The following is a 16,621-nucleotide window of genomic DNA, read 5'->3' on the forward strand; positions in this document are numbered from 1 at the left end:
CAATCTATTCCATTTTGCACTACTGAATTAATGCGTAGGGCCTAACATACATACCTACTTTCATTTTGCACTGTCGTCGACTGTTTTTATTTACGTAAAGGTTTGACTGACGCGGGGTTTCCTTAAACAGACTCACCCTCCTCCCTCACGGCTTTCTGTGTGTTTGCCAATTCCGCCTCGCCCTCACCTCTTCTGTCAACCCTGACATTTTAATCTGCTTGGGAACAGCTGAGACTGATCAAACCGCATGGTAATTAGAATTACCCTGCTTGGCAAACGTGCGCGCTCACGAATAGGCTATATCCCTCTATTAGGATGCATCAAGCTAAAGGGTTTGGAGGGGTGGGAGGTGCAAAACATATAAATCTGGTTGTATTACCAACAGCTTAACATCTTTGTAATGAGAGGGTCAAGACTGATAAGGTGGAGGGGAGGAGGAAATAGATGACTGTCGTGCCTCAAGGGACAGAGAGAGACACATTTCTCAGGAGACATGACCTTAGTTTCAGTGCCTTACCTATTTCGTGTGTCTTGTTGCCGTGGCAGCGTATGAGTTTTACGTCACGCGCCATAGGTATAGGATATTTAATGCCTGTGTGTATGTGGATTTTTCCTGCGATGGTGTTCAGCTGGTGCCATGAGTGGTGGTGTTTCATTAGGCTTAATGAGATTTTAACCCCCCCCCCCCCCCTCTCTCTCCCTCTCCCCCCCCCCCCTCTCTCTCCCTCTCTCTCTCGCTCTCTCTTCTTTTTGACTGGGATCATTTGCCTTTCATCGGATCTGTTGCATATTAGATGTAGCCTAGACATTGAATATTTTATGAAGGAGGAGGGGGGAGATCATTTTAAAGTCACAGACACACACACAGCAGAAATTGCAATTTTCAATCTCCCCCAATTTTTAATCTTAAACTAAAATTCATAAAATATTGATTACATAATTTCAGTATTTGTTTTATGGAAATTATTTATATAAAATGTTCAAAAAACATTACTGTCCCGCAGACATGGCATCATTGTAATCACAAAGGACAATCTTTCCCCTAATAAAGTTATTTAGAAGTTACAAGAGTATCAGCGAGTAAAATGTTTCAGATGTAATATGTGATGTGTGAAGAAACTAATAAAACAAAATCAAGGTATAGATATAGACAATGTTTTTATTGAACAAATCATGTTTTCTCTCTTTTACAGATGTTGAATGATAAACATGCCATGGTGCGTGTTGGTGGTGGATGGGAGACCTTTGGTACTTACTTATTAAAGCATGACCCGTGCAGGATGACCATGATCGCCCGGCCAGGAACCAAAATATGCAAGCCCAGCGGCAGGTCCCCAGTCAAGAGAGAGCTGTCTCGGGACAGTTACATGGTCGTGGGTACTCACTCCCGCTTTAAGAAGTGATGTGACTGTAGGCTGATTTAGTTTTTCTAGGAAGCAGCTCAGGTGGCTTGATCTTATTTGAGGGCAGTAGTCCTGGGCCTTTTTGGTCATCATCATGACTCACAAATGTGTCTGATAGAGTCACAGACAGCTTATCAACTATTCTGAGGATGCAATAGATTCAGCCCAAGGTATGCCAATGTTGCTTATTGATCAATCTACACTTAATGATTATATTAATGAATTTCTGAGTTTTGTTTTTGTATGATACACAATTTTGGTACTGGGCTTGGGTCACCATTTGAAGTCCAATGTAAAATCTGCCATGATGCAAAGGAATATTGATCTTTGCGGTCTTATATAGTAGACTTACATGTGTTCTTTTTGTTCAATATAATATATTATATTATATTGAACAATATATATTATATATTATATTGAACAATATATATTATATATATTCTTAATAATATTATTAAGAATTTCTAAGACTTTTTTTTCCTTTAAATATTAAAAGCATAAAGGGCGGGATCTCTAAGATTAAATCATTAACTGGCAAGCCAATATTGATTTACTTTATTTTATTGTAACTTTTCATTTTGAATCGATTTATGGCTGTTATGCTGTATTCTGAAGTTAAAGTTTACAAAAATTTCTGTAATTTCTTTTGAATGAGGGTTTAAAATGAACTTTTTCCTCAAAGATACTCTAGGCGGCGCCCTATATCAAGTGATGAGCTGTATTTCAGGACTAGAATTTCGGCAACATTAACTTTTTGTGTAGAAATTCGTTAGACTGTGAAAAGATAACAATGTAATAGGTAACACTTTACAACGAGGACCGATTAGTTAACGTTAGCAAATATAAACTCATGAGCAATGCATTTGTTACAGTATTTATATTAACGTTAATAAACTGTTCATTGTAGTTCATGTTAGTTCAGGTCTATTTAATAATATTAATACGACTTTTGATTTGAATAATGTATTAGTAAATGCTAAAATTAACTAAGACTAACAAATGCTTTATAAATATATTTTTCATGTTAACTAATGTATTTAACTAGTTTACAAATGAAACCTTATTGTAAAGTGTTACTGAAAGTATATTAAACCAGACTCACCTACCCCACTTTCCTTCAGGAATATTATTATTAATTGTTTTACATAAGTGTGTACTCTTGTATATGTACTCAGCAAGCCAAACTGATGCCCAGGGGGGACTACATTAAAAAGTATTTTAATTAAAAAAAACAATGAAATATAAATGAAAAGTACCTCTTGATAAAATGCTACTAACATTTTATTTCATAAAATAAAAGTCATTTTAAAAAATTGACACAATCTAAATACACTGAAATTAATCAATATGACGGCATGCGAGACAATGACACCTGTTTTCTCCTTATGAAATGAACCAGTAAAACAGTTCATTCCCAAAAATAAATAAAAAAGTGGTGCTACTTCCGCTGCCAAAGAAATTGGCAGCATTTGTACAAATGTCTTTCATATCTCCCCAGAAGTGACAAAACACCTGAAGCTGCTTTTATTTGAGAAGCTTTTTTTTTTTTTACACATTGTTCTTGTGCTCTTTTACAGTATATCCTCTCCAAAACATTCACATTCTCACATTTTCTAAGTGCCATTTATTACTTCTTTGCCACTTTGTTTCCAGTCAATACATGATCTGCAGTTCATCAGAAAGGTCACACTCAATAAAACACTTTCCTATCTACCTAAAGAGATTTGTTCTTTTGGCTTTGTTCATTTTATGTTTGTGCCAATCAGCCGTATAGCATTAAAGCACAACCATAAAAAGGACTGGACTCCTTTGTTTCCCTCAAATATTGTCATTTACAAACACATTCCAATTTCCCAAAATACGCACTCAGAATACAGAATACCACAGTATTTGTCGTCTCACGTTAACTATTGCATTTACCTATCCCCACTGTGAATACCAACATCAGTACGTTACTCTCAGGAATTGATCTGGATTTTGTGGAGGTCTATCGAGACTATGAATGTATTTGACAAAGACATGTGCGGCATTGTTAAATGATTTATGATAACTGTGCTTCTCACAGTAGTGTCCTCAATAAATAATATCCATTGGTGCGAGAAGAATCAATATGAATTATTCATGATAATGTGGAGACACACTCACTCTTAAAAAAGACATTACCATATTATTACTATATTAAAGCCTGTAGGGGTTGTTTAAAATATTGTTTGGTTGGAGTTGGTCATACAAACATGATGTAAACATTAATATCTTGTCGTGTGTCATGTAGCTATTGCAGCAAACTAAAAACCCCACTCCTGCAATCCATCATCTTGATTTAAATTCTGTACATTATGCTTTCTGTATTTAGACCCCATATATCACTTTTTGTGACTAAACATAACACTGAATCCCTTAGAAATCCTCAACTTGCATGTGCAAGAGCTTTACTATTCAACAACATTCAGTTGTGGTTGGAAGGTGCAGAGCTCCTGTTTAACTGATTCTAAGCATGTTGTGCTTATAACAGCAATAAGGCTTCATGAGAAATGACGTTCAGAAATAACCTCCACAAACATTTTTGAAAACAAATTAGGTTCACATGCCATTAAGTAGTAAATTTGGTCAGATTCCTCAAAACGGCAATACCACAGACCAAGCCAGGTCACCGATCGTTACAATCATTTAACAAAGAGAGAAAAGTCTCCGTTTGTATCCGTAAGCGTAATTTCATACAAAGGTAGACCTGAAATCTAGACAAAATGAAGTATTTTTACACGTACAGACTCTTTGAGGCCTTAGGAAATGTGCTTTTCAAAGCTTGAAGGACAGAAATACTTTTCTCTCTCCTTTCTGTTGCTCCCCACTTCATTCTGGGCTTAAACTCCTCCAAAAACCTGTGGATCCATTTGTTCTCTTCATGTCTTTGAAAAGATTTCTGTGCAGCTGTGACATTGAAAAGAGAGCACCATTTTATTATGAATCCTCTTGGAAAGAAGACAGTCGCCTACAGCTCGCTTCTCTGTCATGAAGCAGAGCAGTGAAAAATTTACCAGTGAAATTTGTGTGTGTGTGTGTGTGTGTGTGTCACAAAAGACCAGAGTGAGACAAGTGAGGGGGTGGAAGATGCTCGGTGGTCTGTGCATGTGTCTCCATCTTGACGCTCGGTGGTGTCCAGACCATTTACAGATTTGAACCTTTTAATCAAATGGATGGTGTACACAAGTTGTGTTGACATCGGTGATCAACAAGAGCCCGCAAGTCATATGAAAAGGATCCGGTCAATATAACGCATGGTGATGAATAGGCCAGGTGCTTTGTCCTTACGTAAACGCTGTATACATGTTGTGAAAATGTTGCTGCAACGTTTCTCCAGTAGTCTCTGCTCACACAGTCCCATTTTCGTGCCTTGACTTGTGGACTGTGGTGCGGGCCAAGGGGCTGCTTAAGGAAGGGGCCAGCGTACATAAGAAACCGGCCAGCAGGGTGAGACCCAGTCCGCCCCAGGCACAGAACATGGACCAACCATACCCATGACTGATGTCCTCTGGAAGGCCGTAAAGGTAACGTGGGTAACGGGACAGCTCAAAGTTAATGCCCGCCACACATGTACAAAGGGAGATGATACAGCAGGTTCCTGTCCGAGAGGAAATTACTCAAGATGTATCATCAAACATTCATGAAACACACTCAAATATAGGATGCGAAGAGTTCATGCTTTGGATCTATCAAAGCACCTAAGTGTATTTACATAATGTTGTATGAGAAACCAGCCACTAGATGGCGACATAATTGAGCAGTCAAGTTCCATTCTGTTACTTCTTTCTCTCTCTCTCTCATGCACACAAACATTCTCTGTCTCTTACCGCCCATGAGGAAGAGTAGTCCAGCTACATACTGCATGAGATCATGTTGTTGACAGCATCCAAGAACTCCGATGATCCAGCCAAAAAGAATGATAGAGACAGCCATGCCCACAAAACCTGCTGTCATCCTCCGCAGATCTGCAGCACAAAACACAATCATCAAGACCCTTTTGTTGCTATTCGGGGCTTTATAAGCATCTAGTGATGACTTATATACTGCATGTTAAATATTTACGTTTTGCTTTTATTTTATTCATCAAGGACCTTTTATAACATTCATTAATTCTATATAGGCCTACTACAAAGGTAATAATGACAGTGACACTAATACAATTGCATCAAGAAAGCAATCAATTCCTATGATGCTATTATTATACCCATAAATTAAAAAAAAAAAAAATATATATATATATATATATATATATATATATATATATGAAGAGTTCAGATGCAAAAGCCTCTAAGTGCCATTTGAAATTTTCTTCTAGAATGATCATTTTTATCAAGCTTGTATATTTAAGTTCAGTGATTTCACTTAAATGGCAATGATAATTACCCATTAATTGTCATTTAAGTGAAATTACTAAACTTAAATATACAAGTTTGATAAAAATCATCATTAAAGAAGAAAATTTCAAATGGCATTTAGAGGCTTTTGCATCTGAACTCTTCATATATATATATGATTGATTCGAAACACGAAGACGGAAATAATATAATCCAAGATAAAAAAATCAGTTTTACTGTGCATATTATTTCATATTATTAAATCCTATCTTGAGAAAACTATTCACTCATTTAAAAATAACATTTCTTATTAATATCACAGTTGAAAACAGTTGCTGCTGCTTTTTTTCAGGATTCTTTGATGAATTGGAGGTTGAAATATATATATATATTTATATTTTAACATTGTGAATGTCTTTACTGTCACTTGATTGGATCCTTGCTGAATAAAAGTATCTATTTAAAAAAATATATTTAAATAAGAGTAGCCTAACATTTTGGTTTAGAGTCAAATTCTCACTATGCACTAGTTATTCTTATGATATTGGCTGTTTATTAGCACATATTATTATTCTGCATGACCATATTCTACATCTCTAAATCCCACCCAATAATACCTAAACTTAACAACTACCCTAACTATTAATTAGGAGTAATTAGGAGTTATTGAGGCAAAAGTTGGATTTAATAGTTAATTAATAATAGTGAGAACAGGACCCTAGTCTAAAGTGTGACCAAAAAAAAGGTTAAATCAGTAAATCTAAAAAGGAGGGAAATGTTCACATCAGTGAATATTCTCTATTTGTCAATACAGGCTGGCAAGCAGTATAAAATGTTTGACCTTTTTGGTGAAATAATGAATATTTTTTTAGTGCTTTAATGTGTTGTCATTTAAAGTAAACAATATAAGATGTCTTGGAGGATTATCCATACATTGATTCTCCAAACCATTAATCCTCTATAGTGTCACAAAAAAGTATCATATTTTATGAACATATTGCTACACCTGGGGATTAGAGAAGGATCAGTTACAATCCCTTATAAGTAAAAAGTGTGTATGCAGTTTCACAAATATTGTCTTTAAACATGCACATCACAGACATAATTGTTTATGAATTAATGAACGGATCAACCCCACCAGGCATGAATCTTGTATGTCTGACACAAGTAAAAAAAGCATCAGTGAGACTCACGCAGAGCATGCCACTCATCTTGTCGGATGGTCTTGGTGATATTGACGGGAAGGTTTCGAGGCAGGATTGAAGAGGTGTAATGATACTTTACAGGGGTGCATCTCTGAATCAAACCTATTTGAACAAAACAGTGAATCAAGACGTATACTTTTTCATGACATTTACAGCATTTACTGTACCGTTTAGGAAAAGCAAATCAGTCCGAGGCTTTAATCTCCTGAGGAACAGCAGGTCTGTTGTGATCATAAAATGCAACAAAGCGGTCCATGCTCATATGACTTTAATTAAAACATTTCCTGGAGAGCAATTAGGCACACATGATCAAATGCACAGGGTCATAAATGTCACAGTTACATATTGATTTTATTTTCATGTAAAATTAGAGAAACAGGCTTTAAAAACAAACCTACTTCATTCAGTTGTACAACTGTAATACTATAAACCCCTCAGGATTTAAGAATACCTGAACTGCAATGACAATCACTGATGTCTATGAAATACAGCCTATGAAAGCTAAACTGCTATTTTTGGGAAGAGTTTTGTTTATATGGATAGTCATTACTAAACAGTAGCATGTATTCCATTACAAAAGATTGAGACAAGGACTTGAATGTGTAAAGTGCTGACTGCCTTTCTCCCTGATGAGAAGCTTATGAATCCTGAACAGGCGAGTGTGTGAACCTTTTAGAATAATTAACTTGCACTTTATGAATCCGAAACAGTCATTTTCATTCATAAGGTTTCCTTTGTCTGGACATAAATGAGACTTAATCTGGTAGAAATTCAAATCTTTATCAAATGTAAATCAGATAGCTAACATGAAATGTTGTGACTTTCACAGTTTGCTGTATCGCATCAATACATGTCAGTCCCCACAGGCTGAGGCTACGCAGTGTTTTTCAAGGTACAGTTTGTGTTCTTTTCACCCACATCAGCACTATTTTTAGCATTCCTCAAGCTGATGATTTGGTCTAGGACTGATTTGCATAAATCAGAGGAGGCATTTTTGTTCTATTCATAAGTGTTGCACAGTGCGTGGTATTGTTTGGCACTCTTTCAGTTGTTAGACTAGGTGATGGTGATGCAAGATCTGGGGCCTCCTTTACAAAATGTTGCGTAGAAATTATCCTACGTTTGATCTTATGATCATTTCACAAACGTACGTATACGTTGTGATTCAGAGAACGAATGTACGCACAAAAAAACCCTGTATACGCCTAAATGCACCTAAATGGGAAATTTATCTAAAATGATCTTGAAATTGTGCGCAGCTGAATAGTTTTTCATTCGCATAAAAAATAGCACCAGTCAACGACACTCTCTGGCACAAGGAAAAGTGTGTACGTCTGCTTAGACACTCACGTGGCACTAAGACACTCGCATGACACATGCTGCACAACTGGTTCACTAGATTCTCAGAGGATTCTCAGTCATCAGAAACATGTTGGGTCAAAGGGTGAGATAGACATATTGTGGATTAGACAAAACAAGAGATGAGAGGTGAAGTCAAGGATAGGAGAGGATACCGGTAGTCTTTACTGTTAAATTCATTAATCAAGGTGTTTTCTATGGCACAAAAACACACTGAGTTTGCTGCTATACAGATCTGTGATGGAATGACGAGTACAGACCTCAGGCGTGAGCTGAGCAGATTGTGTCATGTGCATCATATTTATCTGTCAAATATATTGTGACAGCTTGTTCTATGTCACAATCCCAAACTTACACATCAAAGGAACCAGGAATCTCTTTCAAAGACACTTTGCGCATTCTGTTCATTTCTCTGCTGAATAAAATGCATTCTTGTACTCTGAAAAACATGTCTGTGAAATCTGATGGAAACTCTACAAAGAGACTAATTGGTGAACCAAAGTAAGAAACAAAAATCAATACCCTGCGCAGATCAGATTTTTAGGATACAATTCAAATTTGCTTAGCAAATTTTATTAGCTTCTTATATGTATTGCTACTGTATTACAGTATTAAGCATGTCACATGATTTTATTCAGTTTTTTAATATTTACATTTGGTGTATTTCGATTTAGTCTGAACTGTTCCAGTTCTCCAAGTATCATTTTCAGTTTGTTGGATTAACAGTGCTCATATATATTTTTAACCATTAGGACAAGTAAACATCTATAGTATATTTTACTGTTAGTATATTTAGAACCAATTATGTTAATTCTGCTCGGGTGAGTATCACTGACAATCAGGAACAATGTTTTGCCTGCTTTATCTGAACACAAAGATTACTGGGCTGACACGGGTTAGTGAATAAACTGGAATATAAATCTGGAAGAAATGTTTTCCTGGGTGTTGGCTCAGTCTAACTGGAGTGGTTGCACTTGCACACCATCACTACTTCATCATTCATGACATCTACAGAGCCACTTAGGGTGACCTGGGAAAATCAATGAACAAATTATTGATGAAGATATGGTCAAGTGAGCGGCGTTCCTTCTCTTTGCAACCCAGCAAGAGAAATGGCTGCTGTAAGAGCTCACACTTAATATTTAAGGCCTGAACATAACGTGGAATGAGATCTTTTTTAAAGAAGGTGCTGTAAGCCTCTTATGAGATTAGTATTCATATGATGAGGAAAGTAAAACATGATACATTTGCTTTAAGTTTAATCATCTTATGGATATTGTTATCTGAAAAACTATAGTCTAGGCATTCTTTAACACTGTGATATTAGGGACGGTAGTTTGTTTTACAAAAGAAATACTTATGTTTACTAGTAGGCTGCTACATTTATATGCCACAGTAAATATGAAGAGTTCAGATGCAAAAGCCTCTAAGTGCCATTTGAAATTTTCTTCTAAAATGATCATTTTTATCGAGCTTGTATATTTAAGTTCAGTAATTTCACTTAAATGGCAATGAAGATAACATATTAATTTCCATTTAAGTGAAATTACTGAACTTAAATATACAAGCTTGACAAAAATGGTCATTTTAGAAGAAAATTTCAAATGGCATTTAGAGGCTTTTGCATCTAGACCATTTCAAAAGATGTAAACAACACTGGTCCAGAAACACTTCCTGTTTCAGTTTGTAACTGTTTTCTTTATTTCACATGTAAAGAAAACATCTTAAAGATGTTGGTTTAACTTTTTGATTCAATTTTAAATGTTCTGTTGGTTGTATTTTATCCCAGCTTTTATGTAGTGTTAAAAAACTGAAACAGGAAGTGCTTCTGGACCAGTGTTGTTTACATCTTTTGAAATGGTCTATATATATATATATATATATATATATATGAAGAGTTCAGATGCAAAAGCCTCTACATGCCATTTGAAATTTTCTTCTTTAATGATGATTTTTCAAATTTGTATATTTAAGTTCAGTAATTTCACTTAAATAACAATTAATAGGTAATTATCATTGCCATTTAAGTGAAATTACTGAACTTAAATATACAAGTTTGATAAAAATCATCATTAAAGAAGAAAATTTCAAATGGCATTTAGAGGCTTTTGCATCTGAACTCTTCATATATATATATATTAGGGGTGGCACGGTACATGAAAAAACACCCGAACCGTTCGGTTCGCTTGTCTCGGTTCGGAGCGTGTGTGCGTCTCACGGTTCGACGCATGCGCAATGTAGCCTCGTGCCCGTATGTCACGTTTGTTTTCTTTTCGCACGACATAAGCTTGTTCAACTTGGACCGGCGCTGCACAGAGCGACCGGTGAATAACATCAAACTAGAGCGGGAACGACGGCTCCGTCACTCACTTTCGCGGTATTTGATGTCATTACCGATCGCTCTGTATGCCGGTTCAAGTTAGTAAACAATCCAGTAAAAGTGGAGTATGGAGCGCTGCAGGTCACGGCACGCGGAGAAATGGCAAGTGGGAGAGATGAGGGAGTTGGAGGAATTCAGCGCGAGCGTCCTAAGTCTATGGTATAAGTCTGGTGTGTGGGAACATTTTGGATTTCATGTTATGCTATTTTAATATAACGCTACAGTGGCACTTTATGTTTAGATAAGAGCTCCAGTCATATGTTTCGAAATCCTGCACTTTAATTTCAAGTGAAAAAAGGTACCCTCACTTTTTGGGAATAGAAGCATTGTTTATACTGTTTTTTGTGTTGAGGTTGAACTTGTTTCACTTTATGTTTATGGCCTTTGCTATTGCTATAGCCTAATTATAGGCAATGAGGTATTCATGTATATTAACTTATTCATAAAAGACAGTGTAGTTCCTCTTTTTTTCTTTTAAAAGATAGAATTTTTGTAAGAGCTACAAAAGTTGTCAGTTGATAAATGCAAGTTAATTTCTTTGTGTAAATAAGATTTGTGTGATAAAAATGCTCAAGTTCTTGTAGAGATAGTCTTTTTTTTTTCAAAATAAATGAAAAGCATGTCAATGTCTTCTCTCTTGCTGTATCAAAATCTCACCTAGCTTTCCTCTGAGATAGTCCCAAAATGTGCTTAAAGTCAAAGAGTCAAATTCAGTTTGTGCATGATTGCATGAATATAATTTTTTTTATACTGTATCCTAAAGTGTGGATAATTAAGCTATATATCACATGCTGAAGTACATTTCTGGAGTGTTAAAGATTAAAAGAAAAAAAAATAACAAGAACCGTACAGAACCGAAAACCGTGACACTAAAACCGTGATACAAACCGAACCGTCGGTTTCGTGAACCGTGCCACCCCTAATATATATATATATATATATATATATATATATATATATATATATATATATATGACAATATACAGTAAATATTGCCCATATTGCTCTGTTTCTTAAAAAGCCAACCCTGATCATTTAGATTACATAATATTTAGAATAAATAAAGTTTACAACATGATGCTCTAGTGTTGCTTTGGTTTTGTGTATATGATGCAGCATCAGAGTGGTCTTGAACTTTGCTATTATTGTTATCCCAGAATACATATTAGTCAGACAAGAATAGAAGAAGAAAAGAAATAGAAATCTATGGTTTAGGTAGTTTGGCATAATCCCTTTATTTAAATAGTTTTGTTATAAAATATTATTAATAGGCATTTACAAAAAAAAAACCCCAAAAAAAACAAAAAACATTTCTGTCTGTCAAATCAGCGTGTAGCAAAAAAACAGGTTTCAATGTGACGTTTTCTACTCTAGGTTATCAAAGAAATGATCCTATATCACCTCATACATCCTTATCACAGATCCTCATCATCTATTTTAATAAGTTTAATTTCCTTTTTTAAATAATCATTTAATTTTTTTTCTATATTCGCAATTTAAAATGTACAATTGTAATTGCTATTATAAATACACGTATGCTCTGTGCAACATTATGCAAGTGCACCTTTTGGCGGTCTCTATAGCAGTTTCTGTTCAGCGTTTACAGATGTGTAGGCTGAATTCAGCACCTCGGATAGCGACAGGGATCAGATTCAGGCCTTCCACATTTCCCCTTCACTGTTGACATCGCTTTACAACTACACTTAATAAAGGAAGTGTCACTAAGCGAAGGCTAATACGTAGGTCCAGAGACAACAGGGAGAACCAGCCTATCCGAATGGCACTGATAACATTCACACATCCTGGACCGAGGTTCTAGTGCTTGACAAAGGCAAAACAGAAAGCAACTCACCTTTGTAAATGAGATCCTCGGTCTCCAGGTCAAAGCCCTCTCGATGACACTTTCTCCACAGACCGGAGATCGTGGAGTTGAACTGGCGGCTGCAGTGAGACTCCATGGCTGTCGCCGATGCCGGAGCGTGCCGCTTAACGCGCGCCTCCATCGCTTTCCTCTCATAACCCTTTGGAGGCATCTGGAGTGGCAGGTTGTGATTTGAGATGTAAATGTATCCGGGATCGTTCCGCTTGTTTGCGTAGTTCTTACAGCGTTCGCGGTGCCGCCGAGCATCCGTCTCGTACCAATAATCGGTGCAGATGGCCATAGCCAACAAGACCAGAGCTGAAAACGCCAAGAAAAGCCCCGCGCTGGTTAAAATCTTAATGGCGGCCATCTTCTCTGCTCGTTGGAGAGCCCAGACAGACGCTCGGTCCTCCCTCGGCAGCCGTTGTGAAAGCCAAAGCAAGAAAACACACCGAATCTCTAGCAGCTCTCGGACGCTGACATGACCAGGCTCGATTCCAGCTCGATGCGATCTATTGCTGCAGAGCGCCCGGCCAGATGTGCTGGGTTTTCACCATCTATTTTGATTTGGAGTTAAGGAAAGGGGGAGAGATGGGAAGAGGATTGAGGCGATGCGAGAACCAGGACTGAGTGAGTGGTGGTTTGGTTTGAGTGCAATGCTCTCTCTTTCCTCTTGGGCCTCAGCGAACTGAGTGAGAAGAGAATTAGGTGCACCAGGAACATGAGGAATAGTGATAAACATGAGAGGGTCATTTATTGATTACAAACTCCAGCACAGCATTACAGATGTAAACAGCTGTTCAAATATTTATTCAAGACTGTACTGTATCCTTTTTTTATCTCTCTTGCTCTCCTTGATGTTTACTAGTAATTAATATAGGGCCTATATACAGCAATGTTTTTGTGTTTTAAACACATTATTATAGCAAATATGGGGACAGGCCAGAAAGTTATTTTTTTTTTTACTTAAATATATATATATATATATAACTACTACTTTACACATACAGGACTTGGAGTGGCAGGCAATTCAAGCCATTTGTGAGCATGACATCCCACATAGAAAAATGCATATATATACATATATATATATATACATATATATATATTATGGGGGGCCAAACAGGAAATAATGAAATGTAATCCCGAATATATAGTTAAAACTTCGAATATATAAATGTAATCCTGAATATATAGTTATAACTCCGAATATATAAATGTAATCCCGAATATATAGTTATAACTCTGAATATATAAATGTAATCCTGAATATATAGTTATAACTCTGAATATATAAATGTAAATCTGAATATATAAATGTAAATCCTGAATATATAGTTATAACTCTGAATATATAAATGTAATCCTGAATATATAGTTATAACTTTGAATATATAAATGTAAATCTGAATATATAAATGTAAATCCTGAATATATAGTTATAACTCTGAATATATAAATGTAATCCTGAATATATAGTTATAACTTTGAATATATAAATGTAAATCTGAATATATAAATGTAAATCCCGAATATATAGTTATAACTCTGAATATATAAATGTAAGTCTGAATATATAAATGTAAATCCTGAATATATAGTTATAACTCTGAATATATAAATGTAAATCCTGAATATATAAATGTAAATCCTGAATATATAGTTATAACTCTGAATATATAAATGTAAATCCTGAATATATGAATGTAAATCCTGAATATATAGTTATAACTCTGAATATATAAATGTAAATCCTGAATATATAGTTATAACTCTGAATATATGAATGTAAATCCTGAATATATAGTTATAACTCTGAATATATAAATGTAATCCTGAATATATACAGTAGTTATAACTTTGAATATATAAATGTAAATCTGAATATATAAATGTAAATCCTGAATATATAGTTATAACTCTGAATATATAAATGCAAGTCTGAATATATAAATGTAAATCCTGAATATATAGTTATAACTCTGAATATATAAATGTAAATCCTGAATATATAAATGTAAATCCTGAATATATAGTTATAACTCTGAATATATAAATGTAAATCCTGAATATATAGTCAAAACTATGAATATATAAATGTAAGTCCCGAATATATAGTTAGAATTCTGAATATATAAATGTAAATCTGAATATATAGTTATAACTCTGAATATATAAATGTAAATCCTGAATATATATAGTTATAACTCTGAATATATGAATGTAAATCCTGAATATATAGTTATAACTCAGCATGTGAGCTCCTCTCAATATTCCGCTGTATCGCAATGCGCTCCACTCAGTCGCTCACGGCCCAAGCGCTCAAATCCAGCTCCCACATGAAATCTCAGTGTAACGTAGGCTACTGTACTATAGCCTTTGTTGATTATTTTTAAGGTATTGTTGGGGGCTTTTAACTAAAAAAACGTTTCTCTAACCCTGCACAATGAACGCACCAGCACGTTCTGATAGATTTTTCTTTAATGACAACGGAAGAAACTCTAACATTTTGGCCATACAGATTAGTGTGTAAGACAACAACATATGGTCTACTTTTATTTTGTGTACATTCACAATAACACCAACACCTTGTGCTTTTGTAAAATAAAGATCTGCCTTTGTTTCAACTGTCTCTGTATCCATGACAATCTTTCTGAAAATAATAAAGTTTAAAGAATGGCCTATTATCACACAAACATTGTGCTGAGGCCACCTATGCAAAATGGTAAAAGCCCCCAACAATGTGGAGCGCATTGGGATACAGCGGAATATTGAGAGGAGCTCACATGCTGAGTTATAACTATATATTCAGGATTTACATTTGTATATTCAGAGTTATAACTATATATATTCAGATTTACATTTATATATTCAGAGTTATAAATATATATTCAGGATTTACATTTATATATTCAGAATTCTAACTATATTCGGGACTTACATTTATATATTCAGAATTCTAACTATATATTCGGGACTTACATTTATATATTCAGAGTTTTGACTATATATTCAGAGTTATAACTATATATTCAGGATTTACATTTATATATTCAGATTTACATTTATATATTCAGAGTTATAACTATATATTTAGGATTTACATTTATATATTCAGATTTATATTTATATATTCAAAGTTATAACTATATATTCAGGATTACATTTATATATTCAGATTTACATTTATATATTCAGAGTTATAACTATATATTCAGACTTACATTTATATATTCAGAGTTATAACTATATATTCGGGATTTACATTTATATATTCAGATTTACATTTATATATTCAGGATTTACATTTATATATTCAGAGTTATAACTATATATTGAGGATTCACATTTATATATTCAGATTTATATTTATATATTCAGAGTTATAACTATATATTCTGGATTACATTTATATATTCGGAGTTATAACTATATATTCAGGATTACATTTATATATTCGGAGTTTTAACTATATATTCGGGATTACATTTCATTATTTCCTGTTTGGCCCCCCATAATGTATATATATATATATATATATATATATATATATATATATATGTATATACATATACATACAAAAGTGCCATTTGAAATTTTCTTCTAAAATTATCATTTTTATCAAGCTTGTATATTTAAGTTCAGTAATTTCACTTAAATGGCAATGAAGATTACCTATTAATTGTCATTTAAGTGAAATTACTGAACTTAAATATACAAGATTGATAAAAATGACCATTCTAGAAGAAAATTTCAAATGGCATTTAGAGGCATTTGCATCTGAACTCTTCATATATATATTTATATAATTTTTTTTTTTTTTACAGATTATTGAAAGACACAATTTCCCTTCTCAGAGTTAAATATTACCAAACTGGCTACAGAAAATCCTTATTTGAATTTGCTGGAATAAATTGAAATATTAGCACATTGAGAGAGTAAACAAACAGGAACAGAAAACTGCTCTAGGGAAACTCTCAGAATGTAGCATTGCGTCTTGCCCACGTACAGTAGACGTTGTCTTCGGAAACATTCCCAGCAGCAGTTTAAAAAAAAAA

General features: G+C 34.6%; 2 protein-coding genes across 4 annotated transcripts in view; one reads left to right on the top strand and one right to left on the bottom strand.

Annotated features, from left to right (window-relative positions):
* gas2b (growth arrest specific 2b) overlaps nucleotides 1-4,269 on the top strand; it is a 31,727-nt gene extending 27,458 nt beyond the window's left edge. For 2 of the 3 annotated variants that reach the window (XM_039666894.2, XM_089129543.1), the window contains exon 8: nucleotides 1,194-4,269. In XM_039666894.2, the coding sequence (XP_039522828.2) occupies nucleotides 1,194-1,403 (210 nt within the window). In that variant the 3' untranslated portion in view covers nucleotides 1,404-4,269. The remainder of the gene's footprint in view (nucleotides 1-1,193) is intronic. The other variant, XM_089129542.1, reaches the window with a different exon arrangement.
* On the bottom strand, nucleotides 2,905-13,254 carry tmem276b (transmembrane protein 276b). The gene is made up of 4 exons (XM_039666897.2): nucleotides 12,555-13,254; nucleotides 6,952-7,065; nucleotides 5,252-5,389; nucleotides 2,905-5,022 (listed from the first exon to the last, which is right to left on the bottom strand). Exons 1-4 carry the CDS (start codon nucleotides 12,931-12,933, stop codon nucleotides 4,772-4,774), a joined length of 882 nt encoding a protein of 293 aa, XP_039522831.1. The 5' UTR covers nucleotides 12,934-13,254; the 3' UTR covers nucleotides 2,905-4,771.
* Between the last annotated feature and the right edge of the window lie 3,367 nt (nucleotides 13,255-16,621).

Source organism: Pimephales promelas, chromosome 1 (genome assembly GCF_988280905.1).
Source record: "Pimephales promelas chromosome 1, fPimPro1.hap1.1, whole genome shotgun sequence".
Classification (NCBI taxonomy): Eukaryota; Metazoa; Chordata; class Actinopteri; order Cypriniformes; family Leuciscidae; genus Pimephales; species Pimephales promelas.